The 22671-nt window shown below is 56.9% G+C and overlaps 8 protein-coding genes across 8 annotated transcripts; 6 read left to right on the top strand and 2 right to left on the bottom strand.

Annotated features, from left to right (window-relative positions):
* Positions 1 to 4058: 4058 nt before the first annotated feature.
* Positions 4059 to 4711, top strand: B0H64DRAFT_373078 (uncharacterized protein; the record flags this gene model as incomplete). Its single annotated transcript, XM_062802260.1, has 2 exons — positions 4059 to 4334; positions 4406 to 4711. 2 exons carry the CDS (start codon positions 4059 to 4061, stop codon positions 4709 to 4711), a joined length of 582 nt encoding a protein of 193 aa, XP_062661284.1.
* Positions 4712 to 7200: 2489 nt separating this feature from the next.
* On the top strand, positions 7201 to 8749 carry B0H64DRAFT_393002 (uncharacterized protein). Its single transcript, XM_062803604.1, has 4 exons — positions 7201 to 7314; positions 7407 to 7548; positions 7701 to 7967; positions 8038 to 8749. The coding sequence occupies exons 2-4, from the start codon at positions 7418 to 7420 to the stop codon at positions 8465 to 8467; spliced, it is 828 nt and encodes a 275-aa protein (XP_062661283.1). The 5' UTR covers positions 7201 to 7314; positions 7407 to 7417; the 3' UTR covers positions 8468 to 8749.
* Positions 8750 to 8752: 3 nt separating this feature from the next.
* B0H64DRAFT_458278 (uncharacterized protein) lies at positions 8753 to 9883 on the top strand (the record flags this gene model as incomplete). Its single annotated transcript, XM_062807405.1, has 1 exon — positions 8753 to 9883. Exon 1 carries the CDS (start codon positions 9068 to 9070, stop codon positions 9881 to 9883), a length of 816 nt encoding a protein of 271 aa, XP_062661282.1. The 5' UTR covers positions 8753 to 9067.
* Positions 9884 to 10831: 948 nt separating this feature from the next.
* B0H64DRAFT_131265 (RNA polymerase II holoenzyme cyclin-like subunit) lies at positions 10832 to 12330 on the bottom strand. The gene is made up of 2 exons (XM_062798130.1): positions 11989 to 12330; positions 10832 to 11882 (listed from the first exon to the last, which is right to left on the bottom strand). The coding sequence occupies exons 1-2, from the start codon at positions 12146 to 12148 to the stop codon at positions 10951 to 10953; spliced, it is 1092 nt and encodes a 363-aa protein (XP_062661281.1). The 5' UTR covers positions 12149 to 12330; the 3' UTR covers positions 10832 to 10950.
* A 577-nt stretch (positions 12331 to 12907) lies between these two features.
* Positions 12908 to 15725, top strand: B0H64DRAFT_131243 (mitochondrial carrier domain-containing protein). The gene is made up of 6 exons (XM_062798129.1): positions 12908 to 13316; positions 13376 to 13456; positions 13532 to 13739; positions 14021 to 14745; positions 14799 to 14845; positions 14898 to 15725. Exons 1-6 carry the CDS (start codon positions 13154 to 13156, stop codon positions 15567 to 15569), a joined length of 1896 nt encoding a protein of 631 aa, XP_062661280.1. The 5' UTR covers positions 12908 to 13153; the 3' UTR covers positions 15570 to 15725.
* Positions 15726 to 16800: 1075 nt separating this feature from the next.
* On the top strand, positions 16801 to 19517 carry B0H64DRAFT_473829 (uncharacterized protein; the record flags this gene model as incomplete). The annotated part of the gene is made up of 2 exons (XM_062808015.1): positions 16801 to 17751; positions 17919 to 19517. The coding sequence occupies 2 exons, from the start codon at positions 16801 to 16803 to the stop codon at positions 19515 to 19517; spliced, it is 2550 nt and encodes an 849-aa protein (XP_062661279.1).
* A 284-nt stretch (positions 19518 to 19801) lies between these two features.
* Positions 19802 to 20507, bottom strand: B0H64DRAFT_373073 (ribosomal protein S12/S23; the record flags this gene model as incomplete). Its single annotated transcript, XM_062802259.1, has 5 exons — positions 19802 to 19869; positions 19920 to 20030; positions 20114 to 20174; positions 20251 to 20326; positions 20386 to 20507. The coding sequence occupies 5 exons, from the start codon at positions 20505 to 20507 to the stop codon at positions 19802 to 19804; spliced, it is 438 nt and encodes a 145-aa protein (XP_062661278.1).
* Positions 20508 to 20976: 469 nt separating this feature from the next.
* On the top strand, positions 20977 to 21975 carry B0H64DRAFT_441195 (uncharacterized protein; the record flags this gene model as incomplete). Its single annotated transcript, XM_062806550.1, has 1 exon — positions 20977 to 21975. One exon carries the CDS (start codon positions 20977 to 20979, stop codon positions 21973 to 21975), a length of 999 nt encoding a protein of 332 aa, XP_062661277.1.
* Positions 21976 to 22671: the final 696 nt, after the last annotated feature.

The raw sequence follows: 22671 nt of genomic DNA, 5'->3' as shown, positions 1-22671 counted from the left end.
GTTTGAAATTCAATTTTCAGGGGCAAATTTGTCCCAACAGAACTCCAATTGATGGAGAAGAGAACTTCGAGGGTTTCCTGGTTTCTTTCGGACCGCCGGCAGCTCGTGACCCCACCACCAAGAGAACCGACGAGAGGCAACCGATCCACTAACTAATTAGTGTATGAAGGTGTCGTTTCTTTTGCCGTTATTACCGTCAATACGGAAACGTCCGATGTTCCAGCAAATCCATGCGCCACAACCTGCAAGCTGTGATCTGGCGGAGAACCGAAAGAGAGTTCGGAGCTTCGGCCCAGGTTCGAAAGAACAAGCCGACCTGAAAAGATCGGCTAGTTACCAGTTCGCCTTCCTGCACGCTATCGATCTCCGTCGGCAGGCCCGCAGGGTCAGCACGCGCAAATTCAAGGATGCGAACCGCCTCGTCACTTCTTCCTTCTTTCCCCGCTGCTGCGCCGCCTGACGATGCATCGACTCGGCGCGGATCGGTCATCTGGGGAAAAAGCAAGCTACAGGCATCCAAGTGGCGTCGAAGAGGCCCCAGCCTGGAGCAGCACCCACCTCAACAAGTCGCCCACTCACAGGGCTGCGCACAATTTAGGCTTGCAGGCTTGCAGGCTTGCACAGCAGCCGCTCGCCGAGAAAAGAGCGGTGTGTGGCAGTGTCACACCCCTCGGCCACTCCGTGGTCTGTGCTGTCGAGACACCAAGATCTCTTGGTGCACAGTGAGACAGTGCTGCTTCGGCGGGGATGCGACGATCGAAGAGGAGCTCGAACGACGACAAAGCCCCGCCTGATGACTCCATGGTCTCCATCGACTCCAAGCATTGCAGCAACTCGGGTTTCGCCTCCGACACAGTATACCGGGTGACGTTTAGAGTGAACTGGGTTCTGGAAGAACCGCTCCTCTCGCGAACTTCCCGATGCAAGGGAGCACAGCCCTGCAGTGGATTGGAACAATGCATTGTGGTTGCAGCCCGTCTTCTTCGCGAGCCATCCCAATGCCGCAGGCAAGTTCGGCATCGGCGAATGGCAAGACGTTGGACACCCAGGCACGCCAGGCCGATTTGTGCCGTTCCTCTCTGGTGGCCTTCCTCGTTTCGTCGGAAGCTGCATTGACCTGGAATTGCGGAAAAGAGGCTGGCGGACAGCGTCCCCCGCCTTTCGAAACACCCGGTTAGCGCTTGGGGCAAGGCGTGCCGAGTGTTTGGGTTTCAACCCCTCGATGCCCCTCGCCCTTCTTGCACCGACAACCCGTGCAAACCCACCCTGCGAGGGCCCGGAACCAGGGCAAGGGAGAGCGCTCCGTCCTCAATAATTGGTCCAAAGATCTTCGCTTTGCCAATCCCGTCGCCGAACATGAACAGACTAAAATAGTTCGACTTGCCCGCCCCGCTTCAGGCATGAAGGCATTCACGAGACCTGCACCATTTGAGGCCACCCTTCCCTTCGGCGCGGATGTGGTGTGGAAGAACACTCTAACAGCATAGTCCGCATCGAGGATGATTGGGAGAATGCAACCCAGGAATGGCAACGGAGGGATGAGCTGACCGCCAAACTGAGAATGCCCCTTTTATCACCCCACCATTTCGATGGATGGTCTCGGGAAGGTGGGGGTCGCTGGTCTCGGAGACCTGTCGCTTTGCATAAGTCTGGACCACTGAGGGGTTTGCTGTGTGTCAACTCATGCCGTTCTGTCGTGAGTTAGTTAATCCCCACGGTCTTCTCATGCTCCTCTTGTTCGTGAGTGTTCTCCACGGCACCCAACTGACGGTGAGAAGTTCTCGATCGAAGAGCTCATCAGTCGCCCTTTCGTCATGCATCACCCGTCAGCGCACAAGGCGGTTGATGGAACAAGCCAATGGTAAGGTACCTCACAGGCGCCATGTCCTTGTAAATGAGACGCTCGCAACCCGCATGCCGAGCCGTGCAGGGGCCAGCCAGGCACCCAGGCACAGGGCGCAGAGAGCTTCATCAGTGACCCTTCTTCCCTTCTTCCAACATACATAGATATCGGTGGCTAGACATCAGCGTCCTAAAGTGGCGGGCGCATGTTGTGGAATGATGATAATTGTGGAAGGGCAGGCAAGGACCAACAATCCGATTCTGCCGACGAACGGATGAGCGCAGTCCGCCAGGATCGATTGTCGGGTTGTTCTCTGGAGGCAGCTTGCTGTGCATCGAAGCACCGCTCCCAGCCTGGAATGTAATCTCCACTCCCGTACGGATCTGCACTGTGTAGAACTGTGGGGTGCGACCCAGCCACATCTGGTCCCCTCTGTTTTCGATGTTACGGTATCCGTATCGGGATACAGCGAAATACGACCGACGGTCTCCGTGAGGTCCGGAGGTCTCGACGTGTTTTACTCTCCGCAGCAGCCAGTCAAAGACCTGCGGACGGAAGCCCCCGCCACAAGGCTGGACCCGACCTCTGAACTTTGGCTGGCCACTCGGCTCGACTCATTTCTGCATCTCGAGCCGCCGCTGGGCCAATTGGCCGTGGAGCGCCAGTTTCATCATTTCGCGGCGCCTGAGTGGGTCTTGGGGGTTCAGGTCCCAAATTTAGTAGACCCACGCCCGGGAGTAAGGGCTTGGAGACCCTGCTCGCCAAGGAGCTAAGCAAACGCTTTGACCAGGCCAAGGGCGATCTGTTAGTGTAAAATGCCGTCTCAAAGGTAGGATAGGTTTTCTTTTAAGTGCCAAAAGCCCATTTTCAACGCAATAAATTCGGTCGCAGTTATTTAGGGTAGCTAGACCAGAGCTATATAGTTCGATTGGTACTAATATCTTTTTAACTTTAGGTTGGGGTTGGCATTTCAATTTGAATCTTCACGCAATCGGACTCGAAGGTTGAAGACAGCAACACCAACAGTTCAGGGGTTTCAGGGGTTGGTGGGACTAACTACCTTAGGCTTAGCGGGGTGTGTTTTGGAGAGTGGATTTTGGACCTGTATGCCGCCCACCCCTGAGTGCATCGCTGCCGCCCAGACCCTCATTCGACGCAGCGAATCTAACTGAATCTGGGTTTCTTTGCACAGTCGCTACAACGGCGGGCCCAGAGCTCATCTCATGTACGAATGCCGAGGGGCGAAACCCGATGCACTGGCATTGGCGCCCATTTACTGTTTAAACTCATCAAAGGCAAAACAAAACAAAGGAAAATGGTCAGCGGGAAGCAGAACTCGGATGGCAGGCTCGACATCCGCAAACTAGTCTGGATGTTGTCATTGTTTCTGCCGACTTGGACGCTCGCGCTTGGGTGAGTGAATGTACCGTCGTCTTATCGGAGCCACGTCGGGCGCCGATTGTGGATGAGGGCCGGGTGGAGCGAGATGATGGCCTGTGGGCGTTGCAGGAACAGCGCCTCAACAGCTGCTTCCAGCTCCAACCAAAAGCAAGCGAGCCAGCACCGTCCTGGCCGTTTCCGGCACTGGTTGTTGTGAATTGCCAGGGCCAAAATTACACGACAGCAACTCCAGCGCCTTAGGCCGCTTCTAGATTAGCGCAGGATCGTCCGTCCAATCGTGCGCAGTACGGGCTCCACAGTTTGATGCGGTCTTGCCACCCAGCCCGCAGCCAGAGCGACCATGGTATTGGCAGGTGAGTGAGTTCGCCCGGGGTCTGCCACCCTTGTGCATTAGCGCAACACAAGTCGTGCCCCCCACCACCTTCGTTTGTCCAACCCTTCGCCCGCTCCGACTTGTCCCTCTTTCCCTCGCCTCTTCCTTACTTTACCTTCACCTTCCCCTTCCCCACGTCCCACCAAAATACCACCCGCAAAATTGCTTTTCCAAAACCCTCCAAACCCTCCAAACCCTCCAAAAGCCGCCAACACGACCTGCGATCATTTTGACGAAATTCACATAATTCATTCCCATCACAGTCACCGCCACGGCAACCACTTTTTCCACAACCGACCCAACGAACCGATCTCGCTCTGTTCCGACTGTGCGATCAGATTTTGAAACCGCGCCACACCGTTTTGCTGCAGCTCCAACCACTTCTTTGCGCACCGTCTCAACGAACTCACCGTGCATCGACCTGCTGATTCACCAATCATAATGTCTACGTACTACCATTTCGGCGCCCCTCAGCAGCACCCAACGCCGGCAACGGCCGGCGCTGTTTCCCACAGCCACCATGGCGGGCGGAATCGCAGGGCGCCTAGGCTATCCGTCGGACAGAACCCTCAAAAACAGTTTCGGGGCGTCAGGAGTATGAAGGAGCTTACCGAGGCAGCAAATCTCTCAACCTTTCGCGTGAGATTCGAGGCCGGGCGCTCGTTCGACCTGGAGGATGACATGGAGTTCTGCCCGGGCCTGTTGACCGAGAGCGATGTGAGTCTCCGACGTCGCGAAGACCTGCTATGATAATTGGCCGGCATTCGGACTGACACTTGCGCTCAAAGCTCGTTTCGATTCACAGCTCATCCTCGGAGCGGTCGTCACTGGCGAGCAACTCCCCGCGAGGTTCCCCGACGCAGCAGCCCACTCAGGTTGCAGCATCGAGCTTCACCCTCCACTCGTCCTCGCCGGCGTTCATCCCCCCCTCGTACCAAAGTCAGCATTCGAACCCGAAGCTTTACCAGCCCTCGGCCACCCGCGCCCGCAACGCCATTCCCATCATCAACCCTGCTACCGGCATCTCCATGTCAAGCCCGCCGCCCTCTGTGTCGCCCGCGAGGATGCAACAGCCCGTCAACCGACGGTGGTGAGGTGGCTCACGTCTCGCTTCTGTGACACCCAGACGAGACTAAGCTCTCCCGGAGCCGTCGTCGTCGTTGCAATCGCGGGCTGTATAATCACTGCGCGCATTCCACTCATGGCATCTGTTCGTCTTGGCAGGCACCGACATCCACAGTAGCAGACATCGATTCTCTTTTCCCCTCTGGCAGGCGCGGGCGACACAACCAACTTCTCAAGGTCGACTGGATCCTCGACTTCCTTGGCAACCTCACGATACCCACCTGTACAAAAACAACTTACCTTTGATCGACATATGCCTCTCTTTTCGAAGCGACAAAACTTTGACCTTTTCAGATGGCGCGATAAAGAATAATCGATACCTGCCTGTTTCTTTTCGGATACGGTGCTTCCGCTTCAAAAGACGGAAGCTGCTTTTCGTTCGAATTCAACGACATGGGTGTTTTCCCGCGGCGGTTTTGCATCTTTCATCATGCCCGCTTTTTGCATCGGTGTCTCACGGCGGAGTTCATGCGGGTTTGCTTTTTTTCTTCTTTCGATACCATACATTTGGTGTTTGGGGGTGTTCTCTTTTTCTCATCATCACGGAAGCGGCGACTTATCCATCATCACGATAAAAAGTCCTAACGGTTCACGGGTCAACGAGTTCACCAAAAAAAAAGAATATCGACATATAGAACGACTTTGTGGCGGAAGGGTGGGGGGTGTTTGTTTTACGACAATGGTGTTCTCGAATCTTCTTGGGGGCTACATGGGCGAATATCTCGGTGTAGGGTCGGGTTGGCAAGACATTGTGCGGGTTTTGTTGCTGGGGAATTTCAGAGAGCTGGTATTTCCGGATCGGTTTGGGGGCGGGGCTGGTTGAAGGAGTTGGTTGATATTTCTCTTTTCTTTTTCTCCTGTTCAATCTTCCATTTGGTTTCACTGTACCATGGGTTGAAGGTGGACTGGCCGAGGCTTGTTTCCACTTCTATATCCTTATCTTTTTTGTTTTCCTGTCTTGATTTTCACGGGTTGCATCTCGGATATGGTTACGGCGGAAGGGGGGAACGCTTCGCATTTTTTGCTATGGTTCCTGGGTTGCTCTGGAGGCTTCATTTATTGCGCACACAGCCGCTTATCTCTGTGTTTGGGGCTGGCGGGGCTCGGTTGGCAAAGCATATTCGGGACTCTTGGGAGCGGGCGCGTGCAAAGCGTTGTTTGGGCAGGCGGCCGGTGTTTTGAAGCAACTTGTCTGTTCGAGAGCGGTTGTGGGATAGTTGGGTGTGGTTGTCGGTTGGGTTCATGCTCCTGATTTCCCTGGCTTTCCCGGCTTTTGGCTCTGGCTCTGGCTCCTGGCGGCAGCCCGGCGTTTTTTTGTATGCCAAGATATTGAAGCGAGCAACTATGCAATGCTCTGGTTCTGGGAATTGAACATGGCGACTTGTGCGCCTCTTCGCTCTGATTCTGCTATGCTGTTTGGGTTCAAGCGTGACTTGTGTGCCCCCGGATCATCTGCAACGTACGTCTCCTCCATACGTCAATGAAAGAGCTTTGCTTATTCCCACAGAGTTGCTTCGTTAGCACTCAGATGAACTTTACAGGTCAGGCAGGGGGGAATAAGGAGCACAGTCCGAGAGTAATTCGGCGACATATTCTTCGGAGGGGAATTACTTTAATTAAATAATGGTGAGTAGGTTACGCACTTGTATTAAACGGTTCATGTTTTATCATCCCGTTCGACAAAGTCAATAGTTAACGAGCCCCTGACGGAAGTAAATATCGAGCAACCATACCGTACCACCGCTATTATCGAGAACCTCGGTGAGACACCCAACTCCCATGGCTTTCACGAGGCGGATGCATCCAAATATACTATACATTCTGCCATGTTGGGCAATAATTTGGTGTAAATCCGGCGCGGCAACCTTCGGCCACCATGTCTTCCTCGTCCAAGGCTAGATGTCTGAGGAAGAGAGGTTCGGACACGGTCCGCTCCGGCAAGAGTTTACGTCTTTCCCTCGGCCCATTTCACTCCCATCTCAATGTGTTGGGAGGTGTTGAGTCAATTTCTAGTCTTATCAGGGAGTTAGTCTCATCCTCACCCGTCCCGTAGTTCTATTGTTTCAGCTGTATACGCGTTTCTTTTCGTATGCTTCTTTCTGTTACTCCGGTATTACATTCGTCTCCATTTCTTGATTTCTTGTTTGTGTACTATTCTCTTGCCGTCCACTGGTGTCCTAAACTCCAGGCTATGGTACTTCCCCTATCCAATTCTCTCCCGAGTTGCACCTTTGGGACATCACGAGGTTATCCAAGGCTTCAAGTCCTTCACCAACATAATCCGGGCTCTTCAAATTGTTCTATTTCGCACTTCTGTCTCAACTTACACCGTAAGTATTCCACTCGTTCTTGTCTCCAACACTGGTCTACTTGTGCCCTCCCACTTCTGCTTTCCACTCGATCCTCTTCCTCTCACTTTCTAAGCTCTGCCTTTTCACTCCCACTTCTTCCACCGTTCCACATCTCCGTCCATCCAAATTCCACGCTTAAGCCTTCGATGGTCAGGCGCTCCGATATCCACAAGCACCCGGTCTTTGCACGCGCATTTATCAACAAACAATATCGTCAGTCGGTGAGCATTCAATCTTTGTTTCGTATTTCACGCGCCGAGCTTTCCACTTCGCCGCATTCGTTGCTTGTTCGGGTTGTTAACCTTTTTCCCAGCCTCGCCCAAAATGAATGAACACGACCAACCCACACAGCCGGCTCGCCTGGGCGCTCAGGGCACTCAAACTCAAGCTACCCAAGGAACACAGGCCCCTCAAGGCACCCAAAGCTCGTCCCTAGACCTCCAGGGTCTCGACAGGTATGTAGCTCACTCCTGTAAACGATCTTCCATGCACACGCAAAGCGACCCGAGCGAAAGACTTTACTCTGGTCGGTCGTGACAAGGGCGTCGTGTCCACGATGTAAGCCTGCAAAGAAGAATAGACGCTGATCTGTTTGTCTGGCATGTAGCTGGCTCACCGACCGCATCGTAACGATCACAGTCGGCGCCGAGGAAAAGAGATGGGTGGTGCACGAGAAGCTACTCGTCAGCCAATCTGAGTTTTTTAAGAACCACTTCGCTCTGGGCGATGAGGAGATGAAGCTGCCGGATGACGATCCGAGGCTCTTTGCTCTGTTCATCCGCTGGCTTTACGGCACGGCATTCCTGCCTTCGGGTGGCGCCCGCAACTTTCGATTCCTCCCACCGGATGGCACTACGTTGACCGTCCGTGACTAGTACGTTACTCTACCCTTTACTCACCCACTCTACTCTGGTGACAACCAAGCTAACCACATCCCTTCCCAGCCTCGGCGTCTACGTCATGGGCGGCAAGTTCGGCATCCTGGGGGTGCGCAACGCGGTGCTGGACGTGCTGTACGCCTACTACGGCGAGGCGTCCGACGACCACCGGTCGCCCGACATGCTGGACGTGACGTACGTCTTCGACAACACGGTGGCCAACGCGCCGATGCGGCGCTTCCTGACGGCGCACTCGCTCTTCTTCCTCTTCAGCAAGAACCGCCGCGGCGCCCCGCTGCCCCACGACTGGGTCGCCGTCCTCAACGAGTACCCCGAGGTCGGCTTCGAGATGGTCGCCATGCTCGCCGAGTGGAACTGGTCCATGGGCTATAACGCACCCCGCATGACCATCAAGCCGCGCGGAGAGTTCCACGAGCGCCCGCAGATGCCTGCCGTTGTCAAGGAGGAGGACCCGGAGGACGCCCCCGGCCTGTGAGGGAGAAGAAGCGTCATCCTCGGAAACGTTACGATGGTAACCTGGTTTTCCTTATTTTTTTACTTTTGGTGGGCGTTTGGCTGGGATATGAGATTGGGAGCCCTGGGTTTGAGCCCTCGGTTTGAGCCCTCGGGTTTTCGAGCGGCTGGTTTGAGGGAGGAGCGGTTTCGGTTCTGAGGATCTTGCTGGTAATTGCTTGAGCATAGGGCGTTCATGGAAGGTCTTGGGTTTGCACCTGGCATAGAGGTACCTACAAGGCAGTAATAGCAAAACATTCATACATTCTCTGCCTTCTCCTTCCGCACTCCCTCCTCATGCCTTCCCATCTGCCCCCGATCCACACCATGGCGCCGCCAGCACCTTCCATACCTACCTATAGACTAGAGTGAGAAGGTCCTTGGTGCATGTCCCTTTGGGAAGTTACATCTGAGACCATAACCATATCCATTATGTCCTCCCACTCATGCTCCGGTTTCCCAATTCCTCGCACCTCACCTCCTACCCTCCTCACTACTCTTACCAGCGCTTACCTGAACGGCCACATCTTTTATGCGAAACACCTAGCTACTCACGATCTTTACCCCTCTACGAAGCTTCGAAATGGGACCCCAAGAATCTAAACAAAGACCCAGCGTTTTGGACCTGCCGCCGAGAATTCCATCTCGACGGTTTACGCTGGCCGTCAATTTTGCTCTTCGCACGAGTTCTAGTGCACAAGCGTCAGCAAGCGGCAACGATTCGGCAGCTCCGTCGACTAGAACACAGACCGACAGCGATGCCCATGCTCAGCAGCCAGAAGAACCCGGGGAACGCCCAAGGTCGAATAGCTCACCGGCCTCTACCAGTCTCGAGCCATGCCAAATCCTGAGAGTGCAGCGTCGGCGTTCGTATTTGTACCGCACGATTCGGACCCAGGCTCAAGCCCAAGCCCGATTCCAAGCTCAACAGCAAACGCCCGCCTGGCACTCACCAGCGTGCTCCTCCTCAGGCGACGCGGACAACGAGACAGGAGACACGACTCCTTCCTCCACCCACAGCAACAGCACCCCGGACGAAGGAAACCCGCTGTTCTCCGCCATGGCAGCCAACCTTCTTGCCCTCATCACCAACCCGCTCGCCATCAGGAACCGCCACGGTCCGTTCACCACCACGAGAACCATCCCCTCCATACACCCAGGCGGCCGCCCCCGAACTGTCGTAACCCGCTGCACCATGACCAGCGTAGTCTGCCGCTCCCCGGCCACCTCCACCGGGAACGACACCACCAGGAACGACACCACCGGGAACGACACCACCGGGAACGACACCACCGGGAACGACACCACGGGAAACACCACTCCCACCCCCGCGCCCGATGCGGGCGCCGAATCCACAGCCGACGCCAGTGACGAAGCGTCGCACGTGGAAGATGACTAGCGGGGCGGGGAGGATGGGGTGGAGGATGGGGACGATAAAGGTGACAGGAAAGAGAAGGATGGGAAGGGGAAGAAGGAGGGAAAAGAGGAGGAGAGTGGTAAGGGGGATAAAGCGAATGGGACTGGTGCCGCTCCTGGTAAGGAGGATGGTGAGCAGTGATTGATTGGTTTCGTTTGTCAGGATGGGTTGTTTGAGCACGGGGGATTTGGACTTGGGACTCGAGATTGTAAACGATGGGGTAATGGAAGGGGGGTAATAATGTTTGTTGTATAATAGCGGGAAGAACACACACACCAGCGTTTGTATTTTTATTTGATAGTGGATGGAATGGCAAAGCAGCGAGTTTTCTTTTAACGGTTCTTGGTCAATGATTCCATTGTATGTAACTGCTGCCCTGGCGCTAAGACCCAGGTATCGCTCCTCGTCAGCCTTCTTCGCTGGCTAATGCGGTGAATTGCCATCTAACCTGCGGAACAACGCCTTACACCGGTCCCAGGGCACGGCCAGGTTATTATGGTGTTGCCTAATGATGAATCGGCACATCCGCTGTTGGGCAGTTTCTTTACCCTTTGAGACATCCGGATGCTCGCGTCCAAACTATTCTTAGCCGCACCAACGAAGGGCAGCTCTGCCTCGATATCAAGGGTTATGCGCAGCGTCGACGCGGGGCTTGCAGATCCAGGGTTGACTTCTAGCTTTACGGGAGGTTTGAAGGATCCTCGGCTGTGTTCACCCCAGAGGAACCCAACCCCCGCTCCCCCCTCCTTCACCGATTCGACGGGCGGCCATGGCTTTACCGCCAGGAATAACAGCTGAATGCTGCTGCCCATTTTCCGGCTCGGCGGAGGTGTATCCGCCCGGCATTCCACTGCTGGGGCGGCGGTTGATGGAGCCGGCTGAGCTTGGATATTGTTTCGATGAGACTCGACATCGCGGCGGTGGTTTCATGCCGTTCGAGACCACGATGGGTCGCTGGATATTTGCCCATCGCGTGGGCTCAAGTTCCTAGGAAGGGGCGCTTCCCGGACCAGAACCATGGGGTGAAGATGCTTCGGGAATCGTGATCCTCACTTGTCGAGGTTGCGTGCCTTGACGAACCGGTTGATCTGCTCCTTGGTATGCTTGTCGTTGTACTGCTCATGACACTCGTAGAACGAGATCAGCTCCTGGGTGCAGTCGACCATGGCTTCGACGTCGATATTGCTGTCCGCCAGCCACGCCGCAAAGCGCTGCACCTTTGCCAGACGCGGGTCCGTCACCTTCTTCGGCTCCGCCGCCAGGCCGTCGCCCTGCGAGTTCCCCTGTGAGTTCCCCTGCGAGAAGCCCGCCTGTTGCTGCGACCCCTGCGACCCGAACCCCGGCGCCCCTCCTCCGCCACCGGCAGCGGCGATGGCCGCGGCCCGAGCCTGGACCTGTGCTTGCGCCTGCGCCAGCGCAGTAGCAGCCATCGCGACCCCTCCGGCGTTCGCAGCCGCCGCCGCGGCAGCCGCGCCCGCACTCCCACCCCCTCCGGCCGCGGTGGCATTCGCGCTCGGCCTAAGCACCAAGGCCAACAGCACGGCGGTCAGGGCGACGACGTGCGGCGGGTGCAGCAGCGGCAGGTCGGTCATGTAGTGGTCGTTGATGACGGTCCAGGCGAGCGACATCTCGTCCTGGGTCAGGCCGAACTCGTCCTGCACTCCCAGCAGCGAGCGGTAGGGCTGGTGGACGATCAGCTGCGAGTGCATCTCCGAGATGAGCGAGAACTCGCACTCGCCCACGCGCGCCGGGTCGTGCCCGAGCAGGTCCGACGGCCACAGAGACCGCGCCTCTTGTGTTAACATCCGTATGTGCTGTGGGCACTCCTCCATCTTGCAGGCGAGGTAGAGGGCCGTGGCGATGACCAGGTAGGGGTTGGTCTGGCGGATCGCGGTGCGTGTGTAGAAGCGCTTGAGGTAGACTTGGGCGGTGGCCATGGCTTGTTGTCGGACGCCGAGACGCTTGCCGAGGCGGTTTATCTCTGTAGAGGGGGAGTGTGTATGTTAGTGAGGAGGTACGAGGTAAGGGGTTGGTAGTGGCGAGATGGTGGGGGCCATGGAATGATGGGATAAACGTGAAAAGCGTACGCTGATTAAAGTAGATGTTGAGATGGCGCAGCTGCGGGAGGGGGAACATCTGAACGAGGCCGGGGTCTTCATCATCGAGTCGTTGACGGAGGGCGGCGAGGTCATGTTTGGTGAACTGCCAGTGTTTCCGCTGCGTTGATTCCCAGTAATTGGCCGCCATCTGCGCCGCTTCCGCCCGTTAAAGGCCGTTGCCGGTGCCTGAGATTATTCGGGTTCGGTGTCCATCGGGTTAAGAGGAGGAAAGAAGGCGAGGCTGGTTGTTCGGTTTTGTCACATTCTCGGGGGTGACGGCGGAAGTATCCGCAAGGCTGAGATGATTGGCGTCAAGATCTCAAGGGAGCAGCAAGGACCGCCGCCACTGGCAGCCCATTCTCGTTCGGGTTGGTTGGAGGCGGGGCTGCCCCGAGGGGACCGATTGGCCAAGTCCGTGCTCAAATACCTACACAAGCAACCGACGGAGGTACCGTATTGTATGTACCACCAGCATGAAATGGGGCTTGTTCGATGACGACCGTGTCTGAGACATGACGACGAAAGCGTTAAGAGAGGGAACTGGGCTGCGATGCTTACGCATCCCTGTTTTTTGGGACTGGATTCTAGTGTTCTCGGGCGAATTAAGGCATGGGAGGTCCTGCTTTCACAGTATTCGGTACGGCAGTTCGGGCACCACATCCTTGTCTCCAGGGGCGGCTGCTCCGCTCCTTTTTCTGCTTCCCCCCCTGCGGGATCTGACCTCCCAAGAATTCCCGGCAGCAAGCAAGCTGAAGCAACCGAGCACCTCACCAAGCCGCCGCCATCCCGCGCAATTGGTCACCAACCGCCGGGTTGTCTATCCTCACCCCTCTCCGAAGCTTTGCGATAGTGGAAAAAAGACTCACCTAACGTTCAATCCCTATTTGTTTGTTTCGGCATGTCTTGTCCCTAACCTCGACCCCACGAAGCCGACTTTTCCTTCGGCCCTCGAGCTTCGTATATTACATCCGTACACCCCCCCTCTTGGAAGTCCCCGGGATTTCCCTCATACGTCATAAGCGCGCCGTTTGTTTGGCCGTGCACCTCGTTCCGCGCCGACGCCGACGCCGACTCCCCTGTATGCATACCGCTGCCGCTCCCGCCTCCGCCGCCGCTTCCGTGACGGAAACACTATCAATGGCCGCTGTTGGGGATGAGGGTATCTGATGTTGTCTCAGAGCTCGAAGTGAATATGGAGGAGCCGCAGAACCAGCGCGACCGGCGTGTCGAGGACCTCTGGAAGAAGCTCGACACTGCAGGGCACGGGGAGCTTGACTTCAAGGGCCTTCAGAAGGGACTGAGGCGAATCGACCACCGTATGATGCCCTCCTCCCTAGAATTGGGAATTCCCATGCTAATTCTCTTTCCGGCACAGCCCTCAAGAATGCCGACCAGATGCTCAAGGCCATCATTGGCCTTGTCGACACAAGCGGCGACGGGAAGATTCAGTATGAAGGTGGGTTCCGAACAAGTCGTCGACAGGAAAAGCCGAGAGGAGTCGAGTTCAGCAGCTGAGACAACGTGCGCCTAGAATTCCGGGTTTTCGTCGAGGCTGCCGAGCGCCAGCTACTCATGCTGTTTCGGTCTATCGATCGCGATAAGGACGGCCGGTTGAACAAACGTGAACTACAGTCAGCCTTTCAGCGCGCCGGCTTGTCGGTACCAAACAGGAGACTGTCGGGTTTCTTCGACGAGATCGACTTGAATCGTGACGGGTTCATTACTTTTGACGAGTGGCGGTAAGTCTTGGTTGGCCCTTGTGTTGTTGGCCCCCTTTTGTTCCCTCTCTGCCTGTGCCACCTCGAGGCCAAATTTGTGACCCCACTTGGGGGTGGACTTTCTCTTTTTTCCCTCTTCCTCCCCGTTTATTATACCCTTGTCTGTTTTCTTCGCATTGTATTCCCTTGTCCCTCTGCTTTGCTGTAGACGGTTGATGGAAGTGTGTCCGGACGGTGGTGGAGTGAGAGACTTCGTGACGTGCTGCATATGGCACATCAGATGCTGACCCCCAACTTTCCAGCGACTTTCTGCTATTCATGCCCAGCAACCACGACGGTTCACCACTGGAGGCTGCGTTGTCATTTTATTCCTCAATTGTCACGGTGAATCCAGAGGGTGATTCACTCGTTAGCGATGAAACATTGGAGGGTTTAGGTACGGTCGGCTTCCTTCTTCAAGCTCTTTTTGGTTCGCTCCTCAGAATTGCCAACCCGGACCTGGTTCTCTCTCCGCGGCGCCCCGCGGATGCAGGCAGCATCTCCAATTCGCAATCGCCCGAGTTCCCTTACACCGATCAAATATCGAGCATACCGGCAGAGATGGCGGCCTCTGCTGCAACCGTCCGCTACGGCCCTGCCGTCGCCGCCACCCCGCACGTCTTGACCGACGCGGCAGTCAAGCGACCCGTACTGCAGTACGAGGGTGTGCAGCAGTCTGGCGCCCCGGAAATTGAAGACGTTATAGAGGAGGATACGGCGGAAGTTACATCCAGGCTGACAGATCTGCTGCCTGAACCAGGATATTTCCTCGCCGGTGCTATTTCGGGTGGTGTCTCGCGAACTGCTACGGCGCCACTGGACCGTCTGAAGGTCTACCTCCTTGTCAACACGAATACGCAAGCCAACATGGCCGTGGCTGCTGCGAAGCAAGGCCACCCGCTAGCGGCTCTGCGCAGCGCCAGTGGGCCCATCTTCGACGCCGTGGCGAGCCTATGGAAGGCTGGTGGGATGCGTACCTTCTTTGCGGGTAAGCGGATGCTTAAACACCATTTTCGCCTCCGCGGCGCTAATCCGTTGTAGGGAACGGTCTCAACGTCGTCAAGATCATGCCAGAGTCTGCTATTCGGGTAATTGGCCCCCATGGGTTCTCGGAAGTTCATCATGCTAACGGCCGATAAGTTCGGCTCTTACGAAGCGTCAAAACGGTTCCTTGCAGCATACGAGGGTCACAACGACCCAACCCAGATCAGCACCGTCTCGAAATTCGTTGCCGGTGGCATCGGCGGCATGACGGCTCAGTTCTGTGTGTACCCGATCGACACGCTCAAGTTCCGACTTCAGTGTGAAACCGTCCAGGGCGGGCCACAGGGCAACGCCCTTCTCCTCCGTACCGCAAAAAACATGTGGGCAGAAGGCGGTTTTCGCTCAGCATACCGCGGCCTTGGCGCCGGTTTAGTCGGCATGTTCCCCTACAGCGCCATCGACATCGGCACCTTTGAGATGCTCAAGAAGTCATATACTCGGGCCATGGCACGATATTACGGCATCCATGAAGACGACGCGCAGATAGGGAATATTGCCACCGCGATTCTGGGCGCGTCGTCAGGGGCGCTGGGTGCGACCATTGTCTACCCGCTCAACGTCCTCCGAACACGCCTACAGACCCAGGGCACCGCCATGCACCCGCCCACATACACGGGTATTGTTGACGTGGCAACCAAGACCCTCCGCAACGAAGGAGTGCGCGGTCTATACAAGGGCTTGACGCCCAATCTCCTCAAAGTGGCACCGGCATTGAGCATTACCTGGGTGTGCTACGAGAACATGAAGTCTCTTCTGGACCTCAACTAAGGAACCGAAGACACAAAAAACATTGGTTATTTGAGGTAAGGGTCGCCGCTAGACGGCGCCCTGGTGGCGAGTTTCTCGCAGCATTGGGAATGGGCTGTGGAAGAGAGGACAGCATCTTCTTCGGCGTTTTGGCATTTGGGTGGTGCTTGGCCCGTTGCGCTTTGCATTTCAACATTTCTTGAAGTCTACATGGCCACGGCGTTTTGGGTGGCAGGAAGATACCAGCTAGAGAGGTCATCAAGAGCCTGCGAACAACCTTGGATCGCACACCATAGCAGGGGTCATAGACGACGACGACGACCTCGACGACGACTAGACACCGGCTTTTAGAGTCGGATATGGCAATTCAGTTTTGTTTCCTCTGGCAGCAATCGAGCAGATCAAACGATGGCGCCCTGCCTCGTCATGCGTTGCGTTTCCTGGGGTCATTTTCTGCATGCAGCAGCTGGCATGGTTCCATACTGTGTAGATAAGATGGTAGGAATATGGCAGCTTCGTAAGCAGGTGATAGAGGGGGCGAACTGCAGCCGCAATTGGGACTTCTGAATGGATGCCCTTCGATATTACTCCTCCCCTCAGTCGAAATCCGTTCGGGTAAGGCGTGACGTGCTTCGTCATCCGATGAAGTCCCCCGCACTCGCCTGCCCTGTCATCCTGCAGGATGGCTTCGCAGCTTCCTATTCCGGCAATGACTCAGTCGCCCTTGGCCTCTCTTTCTCCTTCCAGGACGAAGGTCTTGCGCAACCCCTTGGCACCTTTTGGTTCGGGGGCGGTTCTTGGCCCTGGGGAGAGGGCGAATCCATGTGCTTGTTCCCCGTCCCATTTACGAGCACGCTGACGAGGCCATGGCCAACAGTAACATGCAGACCGCAAGACCGGGATGGCCCCCTCACCGCGTGCTTCCAAGGAATTCAATGGGTGATTGATTGCTTGTCTTTGGTACGGAATCGTCAAGCTCTGCTGCAGAACTCTTCTCTTCCTCGGTGACTTTCATACACGATCCTGTCACTTTCGTGACCCAGTAGTTGTTGTATCACATATTCAACCTCGTGGTGGCACCACTCCCTTTTCTCCAGATCTTGAGTATCGGTGTTGTCCAGTGTTCGATTTACCTGCCTACTCTCAAAGGCTTTGCCAGTGAAGATAGGGGTCGAAAGAAGCTTTTTGTACTGTTTCACTCTGGGCTTGGCTCCCTCCCGCGTCGACTCCCGACTGACTCGGGCCGGAAGTCATGCCTTACTCGGACAATCTCTACTCGACGCTGGATGAGGAGGTAGATTACGAGCCAATTGGTGAAACCTCGACTCAAGATGGATACCGGGGGTCAAGTCTTACTTCCCAGGACGCGTGGTTGAACACCGCTGCGGATACTCACACAGACCACCACGCCGGCGACGGCGAGGATCCACACCTCTTCTCGCCTACTGATGGCTACTTCGGCACGGCGACTACTACTTCACCCGGGACGGTGGTGCCAGCGTCGTCCCAAGTGCCACATGTGCCCAACGTTTTCGTCGATGATCCGTCTCTGCAACGGAATCCCGCTGAGGGAAAGGCCAAGGAAGCAGAGCAAGAGAGACTTGGGAATGACCAAGGCATCTCTAACACAGACGATGGGCACACTTCGGTCTATCCGTCTCAGAGTACGGCAGCGTCCCGAAACGGAGTCTCGGCCGGATACACCACAACGTCTACTCAGCAGAGTACCGCCCCGAGCTTGCAGTCAGGGGCCACGTACTACACGCCGTCATCGTCTACCCACATCCCTCGCGTTGCATCACCAAACTCCTACACAACTTATTCCACATGGAGATCTGTGCAGCGGGGCGAGCACTCCCCCTTTCTCCCGAGAGAGGCACCACCTGCTTACACACCATCCCCGGCCTCGCCGTCTAATCAGCAACGCTTCGGCGGTTACCGGACTTTCTCTGACGCCCGGGATGTGACTGTCAATATGGGGCGCTCGGAAGACGCCCAGGGGCTTTTTTCCCACCGTCCCGAGAGTATGCGGGATCATAACCCAGACGGTCTTGACGAAGAGATTCCCACTTGGAGAGGCCGCATCAGGAGAACCCGGCGGCATGTCAACGGGGGATGCTGCAAGATCGTGCTGATCGCTCTGGTCCTTCTTTTCGTCTCAACGGGATTCCTCACTAGCGTCATCAGTGGTACGAAAGATAATGTAAGTGTGACGCGTCCTCGTAAAGTCAATATCGGGGACTTTCATTATTACAGTTCTTTGTCGTCATGGATTCATTGTCATGTTTGTTTACTTACATATTTAACCATTCAATGTCTTCACCCCCTCCCCAACTCATCCTCAAACTCTACTGACTACCATCAACACAGACTACACACCAGCCCCCTAGCACCAACAAACCTGAACTTGAACACGGCCAGCCCAACATGAGCTACCCCGACATCGATGGCGATATCCGCTGGGACCCCGCCCACTTCTGCAAAGATGCCAAGATCGACCGCCACAAGCAAACATACAGCGTCGACTTCGGCACCGAGAAAGACCTCATCCTAGTAGAAAGGACCGCCCGCGACGACCACGAGCGCGGCTGGGGCCCCGTCCACGTCCAAGGCGCGGTGATCCTGCGCCGTGCCGACCCCGACGCCGAGGCTTCCACCGTGACCGTAGAAACCGTCGTCACCGACGAGCGCCTCCGCGTCTACAGCTCCTGGGACGCGGAGGCCGGCGCACTCGAGATCATCGTCCCCCGCCAAGTCGAGTGGGGCCGGGACCGGCCCCGGGCCTGCGTCAACTTCAAGATCACCGCGTGGGTGCCGGAGGCCAGCGCGCTGCGCCACCTGGTCGCCGACGTCGAGCACCTGGACATCAAGCTCCTCGACAACCTCTCCCTCTCCGTCGCCGACGGCACCAAGCTGTCCAGCATAGTCGGCACCATCACATCCGCCTCCACCGGCTCCGCCGCGCGCGACGCCAAGCTCGTCGAGGAGCAAACCACCCCACCCCCAACCCCCCAAACCTTCCACTTCAACTCCCGCATCATCGACGTGCGCACCACCTCCTCCCCCATCCACGGCGCCTGGCCGCTGTACGACTACCTCGGCCTACAATCCGTCTCAGGCAACATCCGCACCGCCATCCACCCACAAGACGCCGAGCCCGGCGGCACCGGGCCCAACCCGGCCGTGCTGTACATCAAGACGCTGTCGGGGGACGTCGACTTCCGCGAGCCGATCCACGCGGCCGAGGGCACGGTGCGCATCGGGCGGGCGCTGGGCGGCGGGGAGGAATGGCGGCGGGCGGCGGCGCGCGCCGAGGCCTATCTCCCGCCGCGCGAGTACCGTGTTGATGTGCACACGACGAGCGGGGATATTGCGGGTGCCGCGGCGTTTGGGGCCGCGGCGGGGTTCCGGTCGACGTCGGGGACTATTAGTCTGGAGCTGCTGCCCGTGCTGGATGTGAGCCAGGCGGAGCCCGGTGCGAGGCGTGTGGAGCTGTCGACGGCGAGCACCAGTGGTGCGACGGACGTTCGGGTGTTGGAGCCGCTGTGGGTGGATGACTTGGTGAGTGCCCAGGGCGAGGGCGGGGGTGTGAGGCGGGGGTATGTTGGGTTGGAGACGCCGGGTGCTGCTTCTCCTGCTGCTGCTGCTGGTGGTGGTGACTTACAGGAGGGGGGTGGCGGTGGGAAGGGGAAGGGGAACCCGTTGCGGTGCTTGTACGGCATGCATACGACCACGTCGGCCAAGATTAAGCTGAGATATCCGGAGAGCTGGGAAGGGGATATCAGTCTGTCAACGCTCACGGGGGCACTCCAAGTCGGCGGGGATGGGGTGAAGGTGATCAAGGTGGGGAGTGATTGGCCCGGTGTGAACAAAATGGTGTTGGCGAGGAAGGGGGAGAAAGGGGAGGGGGGAAGGGTGCAGGGGAAGAGTACCAGTGGGGATGTGGATACCTGGGTCGGGGAGAAGTGAGTTGGCTAAAGCTAACGGGTAACGGTTCATTGATATTCAGAGGGCTCAAGCGGACACGAATCTTGGAAGGTATTTGCTTTGTGATGAGAATATGGTTGATGATTTGAGTTATGGAGGCATTTGCTTTTGGATCGGGCCATGTGTGAGGACTAGAGCCACCGGGGCATTTCCTTTGCAATGGGGGCATGTTGAGGACTTCGTTTGCAATAACGGGTATCGTGAGAAAGCTGGAATGGATTTCTTGTTTATTACCGAACCAATGCCATTTTCCGCGCGCTCCGCATCTATGATCTCGGCTTCTCCTTCTTCTCCTTCCAGAGAGCAAGCAGACCGACACCAGAGACCTTGACAACTGGGTATTGTTAGTGGCAGCAATAATTGCCTTGGACGGAGGTGACCAACCCTTGAACCGCACACCGGGAATATCACCCTTCGCCTTGCCCTTGCGACCGAAACCGGCGAGGAGGACCTCGTCGTTCTCATCGACGAAGTTCAGGCAACCATCGTTAGGTACTGTGGAACCGTTAGCGCCCGTCGTTTGTGACCAGAAATCGTGGTTTCTGAGCCTCGTTCTCGTTTCGCTCGGGGATTCGTACCGAAAGCAGTGACCTTCTTGCCGTTCTTGATGAGCTGGACCCTCACGCACTTGCGAATAGCCTGTACCACCACCAGTTAGCCGTCGTGCCGCTTTGAGACTCGAATTCGAAAAATTTCTTCGGGGATATTGACGTACGGAGTTGGGCTGCTTGGCTTCGACGCCGACCTTCTCGAGAACAATGCCCTTGGCGTGGGACGAGCCACCGAAGGGGCTACCTCCATGTTAGTCGAAATCGCTCTGGTTTGGCGTCATTCATCGGCCGTTGCGCACCTGGACTTGAAAGCAGTGCCGAGAGCACGCTTCTTGTACGCAAGATCCGCCCACCGCTGCTCACGGCGGTTGTTGCGCAGCTTGCGGGCCGCGTTGAGACCACGAGGCTTTCCACCGGACATTTTGGCTGCGAAATCGAAATGTTAGGAGTTGCAATCGAGAGGTAGTGACGGCGAGAGAGATCGAGATGACGGTAGCGCCGGGATGTTACGTACCGATTTGTTGATGATCGCGGGCTCTGGGTTGCCGTTCGTGATCTGGAAAGTTCGCTTCGCGGTTACCGAATTTTTGGCGGACAGCGAGTTTCACAGTAGGGCGAGAAAACCCTAGCCTCTCAATTGGGCAAGAGGTTCTGTGCCGAGCCACAGCCCCACCAAAGTGGCGGAACTCAAGGTTGGCCAGTGCACGATGCTCACTGACACAGTACTTAAAATACGCAGCTTCAATCACATGCACTGTGCTGCAAGAGGTTCCTCCCGGGGATCACGAAGTCACTGCAACAGTTTCACGACAGCCATCCAGTATTATCACTGGCATAGCGAGTCGATTTTCACAACATACACTCCCGGCAAACCAAACAATGTAACAGCAATGTCCTACCTCTCCAAAGGCAAAAAAACGGCCCACGATCCCCCGCCAACCCACCTCTCCGCCTCCCATGCCTCGCTCACCGGCCCATCATCATCAGCAGGGGGTCAAGCACCCCCGTCCGCATCAGCAGCATTCATGACACCCACCTCCCTCGCCTCCCTCACCTCCCCAACCACCACAGGCTCAGCGGTGGCAGGAGGAATCTCCCACCTCCCCTCCCAAGCCGGGCCCTCCTCCCACATCACCCCGAGCGGCCTCAACATCAACCTGCCGGTACCCGTCCCCTCCCTCCGCAGCCGCGAATCGACCCGCACCACGGACCGCACCGACGCGCTCTGGGCCGAGATGCAAGCCACGCTGGAGGCGGTGGAACTCACGGCCGGTGGTGGTGGTGGTGGTGGTGGTGGCGGCACCGGCGGCGATGGCGCTTCCGCCCACACGAGCACGGCGCGCGTCTTTGGCCCCGACCACGAGCGCAAGCTGGACGAGCTGCGGGCGGCGCAGATCGCGCTGGCGCAGGCGTGGGCGCGGAGCGAGGCGGACGACGCGATCGAGACGACTGCTGCTGCTGCTGGTGCGAGTGCGTCGGTTGGGGGTGGGCTGGGTGCCGGGGACGGGGCGGCGGCGGGCGGTGTGTCGGAGGGCAGGAGTGTGGTTACGGATGCGGCGGGGGGTGCGGGTGGGAAGAGTACGGTTGGGACCGGGAGTGCGAGGCCGGGGAGTAGTGGGCTTGGGATGGGTGGTGGTGGTGGTGGTGGTGGTGGTGGGCAGGAGAGGGCGGGGGGGAAGAAGATGGAGGAGGAGACTGAGGTGGATATCTTGCTGGCGAGGAAGAGGAGGGAGGCGAACGATCGGTATTTTCAGAGGGTCAATCAGGGAGTGCTTGATGTGGTTTCCAAGTTGGAGGAAGTAGCTATTGCTATGCGGGCGGTTGAGCAGGAGAGCAAGGAACTTTGGGGGGACGATAATGAGAGTATCGCAGGAAGCACAAGGACTTGATAGAGGGGCACGAGCGGCATCTACGGCATTATTGGGATTAACGAGCGGCGCGGCTATCACTTTGCCAACTAGGCAAGTCTATCGGGAGGTTTTAGCATTGCTCGGGCGTTGGGATGAAACATGGAGTCATCATAAATTAATAAGGATTTATTCATGGTCAGAATCTCCATTTGCCCGCAATGATGTTGAGGCTCCGAGGTTGAGTGCCAGTGTGTTTTAAGCTTGCGCCAGAGGACCCAAGTGTGAAATCTTGGCATCGGAGTTGCTTGGATCGGAGCTTGGTGGGGGGGCGGGGCTTGTTGGGACCGAGCTTGGACCAGTGTGTTTTCCCGCCACCCCGCTTACACAAGAAATAGAGGCGAAGAGGTGCAGTGGCATGCTGAGAACCAAAACAGCTGAGTCCTGGAACGCTGAGAGTTTTGCAAGCCGCAGAATGCTGCCACATGTTGTGGGGTTTCCGAATAGCCCGGTGTGCCCCCCACTTCCAAGCCCATTCATCCGGTTGGCCGCTCGGCTCGCTGGAGCTCCTTGATTCGCAGCGTAAACTCATCCGAAGGTGCCTCGGCGAACGGGAAGCGTAACGACGACCTGCGGCTGTAACTGCAACATCAGGCGGAGCTTGTGTTGATGAACCTCGAGGAAGCGAAGGAGGGCTGGGGCAACCTGCAGGAACATTGACTTAGTCGGCATCATGTA

The sequence above is a fragment of the Chaetomium fimeti genome (genome assembly GCF_033439085.1).
Source record: "Chaetomium fimeti strain CBS 168.71 chromosome Unknown B0H64scaffold_3, whole genome shotgun sequence".
NCBI classification, from domain to species: domain Eukaryota; kingdom Fungi; phylum Ascomycota; class Sordariomycetes; order Sordariales; family Chaetomiaceae; genus Chaetomium; species Chaetomium fimeti.
Note: the sequence above shows the minus strand (reverse complement) of the source record. Positions and strands in the feature narration are given on the sequence as shown.

Coding starts and splice junctions, on each gene's coding strand:
- B0H64DRAFT_393002 (XM_062803604.1), top strand. CDS start 7,418: ATGAATGAACACGACCAACCCACACAGCCGGCTCGCCTGGGCGCTCAG. Junction 7,549..7,700: donor GACCTCCAGGGTCTCGACAG/GTATGTAGCTCA, acceptor TCTGGCATGTAG/CTGGCTCACCGACCGCATCG. Junction 7,968..8,037: donor ACGTTGACCGTCCGTGACTA/GTACGTTACTCT, acceptor ATCCCTTCCCAG/CCTCGGCGTCTACGTCATGG.
- B0H64DRAFT_131265 (XM_062798130.1), bottom strand. CDS start 12,148: ATGGCGGCCAATTACTGGGAATCAACGCAGCGGAAACACTGGCAGTTC. Junction 11,883..11,988: donor CAACATCTACTTTAATCAGC/GTACGCTTTTCA, acceptor CCCCCTCTACAG/AGATAAACCGCCTCGGCAAG.
- B0H64DRAFT_131243 (XM_062798129.1), top strand. CDS start 13,154: ATGAGGGTATCTGATGTTGTCTCAGAGCTCGAAGTGAATATGGAGGAG. Junction 13,317..13,375: donor ACTGAGGCGAATCGACCACC/GTATGATGCCCT, acceptor TTTCCGGCACAG/CCCTCAAGAATGCCGACCAG. Junction 14,846..14,897: donor TGCCAGAGTCTGCTATTCGG/GTAATTGGCCCC, acceptor ACGGCCGATAAG/TTCGGCTCTTACGAAGCGTC.